The sequence below is a fragment of the Amphimedon queenslandica genome, unplaced genomic scaffold (genome assembly GCF_000090795.2).
Source record: "Amphimedon queenslandica unplaced genomic scaffold, v1.1 AMPQUscaffold_13363, whole genome shotgun sequence".
NCBI lineage: Eukaryota > Metazoa > Porifera > Demospongiae > Haplosclerida > Niphatidae > Amphimedon > Amphimedon queenslandica.
Genome location: NW_003546401.1, coordinates 156,617 through 158,696, shown reverse-complemented (window position 1 = coordinate 158,696; position 2,080 = coordinate 156,617). Strand labels below are relative to the sequence as shown.

The 2,080-nt window shown below is 33.4% G+C and overlaps 1 protein-coding gene across 1 annotated transcript; it reads right to left on the bottom strand.

The window, feature by feature from the left end:
• Positions 1–35: 35 nt before the first annotated feature.
• LOC109582690 (uncharacterized) lies at positions 36–1,811 on the bottom strand. Its single transcript, XM_019997561.1, has 5 exons — positions 1,608–1,811; positions 1,196–1,555; positions 816–1,145; positions 443–763; positions 36–385 (listed from the first exon to the last, which is right to left on the bottom strand). The coding sequence occupies exons 1-5, from the start codon at positions 1,759–1,761 to the stop codon at positions 36–38; spliced, it is 1,515 nt and encodes a 504-aa protein (XP_019853120.1). The 5' UTR covers positions 1,762–1,811.
• Between the last annotated feature and the right edge of the window lie 269 nt (positions 1,812–2,080).

Sequence of the window (2,080 nt, the reverse complement as noted above, 5' to 3'; positions counted from 1 at the left end):
TAATATCATATGCACTACAATCAATTATTTTTATTTTAAGTTGAAATACCTTGTACAGTAGCAATATATTCATCAGAAGCACTGCTTGGTATTATTAATGGATTATTAGCATTATCTCTTGCTGTAGCAGTACATGTATAATTACCAGCATCAGAGAAATTGAGTGGTTGAAAAGTAAGAGCACCAGTAGTTTTAGTCTGAACTGCTATTAGCTTGGAACTGTTCTCAAATGATACTTGAGCACCATCTTTGAAGACAGTAAATGAGACATTAGGATTAGTAGGTAAAGGAGGAGTGAAAACAACAGAACAGCTAACAGTTCTAACAGTTCCACGAATAAAAGGAGAATTATCACCAGGAGATATAGATACTTGTGGTATAGGTACTGTATGTGCAAGTATAAATTATAAATGGTGAAACTATAATAATAAATTTTACTTACTTCTTATACTAACAGTTGTATTAGCAGAACCATTTCCATTAAACAGAACACCACCTCTATCAACTCTAAGACTAGCTTTACAAGTGTACACTCCAATGTCTGAATAGTTCAGTGAATTAAATGTCAAATCATATCCTCGTTCAGTATCAGAAAGAGCAACTGAATTGAAACTTATTCCATTTCCTTCTGTCAGTTCATTTCCATTGCCATCAAGCCATGCTATATTAAGGTCTCCAGCCACTATTGTGACAGTACAGTTTAATGAATATGATTGATTAGCAAAGACAGGTTGACTTGAATATATAAAAACAAAAGGATTAGCTAAAAATAGAGAGCAGAAGAAACATAGTTTAATATACAATCGTATGCTTACTTAATGTCAGGAAGTTGTACATAATGCTTGCTGTTTTAGTTGTTGGTACATCAGAAATACTAAGAGTAGCTTCACAAGTATAATCATCTCTTTCATGAGTGGAAGCAATAAGAGAACTGAATGATAATGTGGCCATAGACCCACTATTAGTAACAGTGACTCCTTCCAGTGTATCATTAGTAAACACAGTACCATTAAGAAGCCATTGAACACTAACAGTAGCAATACTTGATACATTAGCTGGTGCAGTTCCAGTACACACTAACTGGAATGAATCTCCTGTTACTGGAATACCAACATCATTAAAAGAAATTATTGGTAGTGGCACAACTAAAAGAGAAAAAATTGAATTTTATCATAGCTAGCAAATTACAACTTACTCTGAAACATAATAGTAGTACTAGTTGATGTAACAGTATCTGATGGTATAATCAGTTCAAACCTGTTCACAGTACTAGCAGGTCCAACACTAGCAGTACAATAGTAATCAGTTCTATTATCTGATAGAGATGCAGTGAATGTTAAGCTACTTTCATTAGTAGTTGAGTTGATTATCCCTGTACTAATGCTATACTTAGCATCATTCATTGTAATGAGTCCATTAGGTCCAAACCAACTAACGTTAACAGTTTGATCAACATCCAGTAGAGTAATAGTGACTGTACATAATAACTGAATTTCATTGCTCTCAAAAATACGTCCTGTTGTATTGAGACTAGATATGACCACAGGAGTAGGTACTACATTGTATGAACAAAAATGTAAATATAATTATGACTTATTTATACGTACCTTGAACATCTACAGAATAACTTGATGTTACATTACTAGTATTAGTACCATCATTCAGTGAAGCTCCACAAATATATTCTCCAACTTGTGATGCTTGCAATGAACTGAAGTTAAGAGTAAGTGTATATACAACACTATCAATAGCTGATGTCATTGTAGGCTCTAAAGTATTCAAAACTATGCTTCCATCACTTATAGAATTGAATGGAACAAAATCAGGATTTACCCAGTGCATTTGTACCATAGTATCATTCACTTCAAGAGCTAACGTCAATGTACAGGTTAATGAAAAGGAAGAAGAATGATGTATTGGCATCATAACTGGACCTTGTACTTCAATACTGACAACTAAAAAGATTTATTAATAAGATGCATTAGTACATTGTAGATCAACCTTGAGGAACAGTAGCAGTGATTATTTCACTAGGCAAGTCTTCACCAGTAGCTACTAGTCTAATATTATATTCATCATC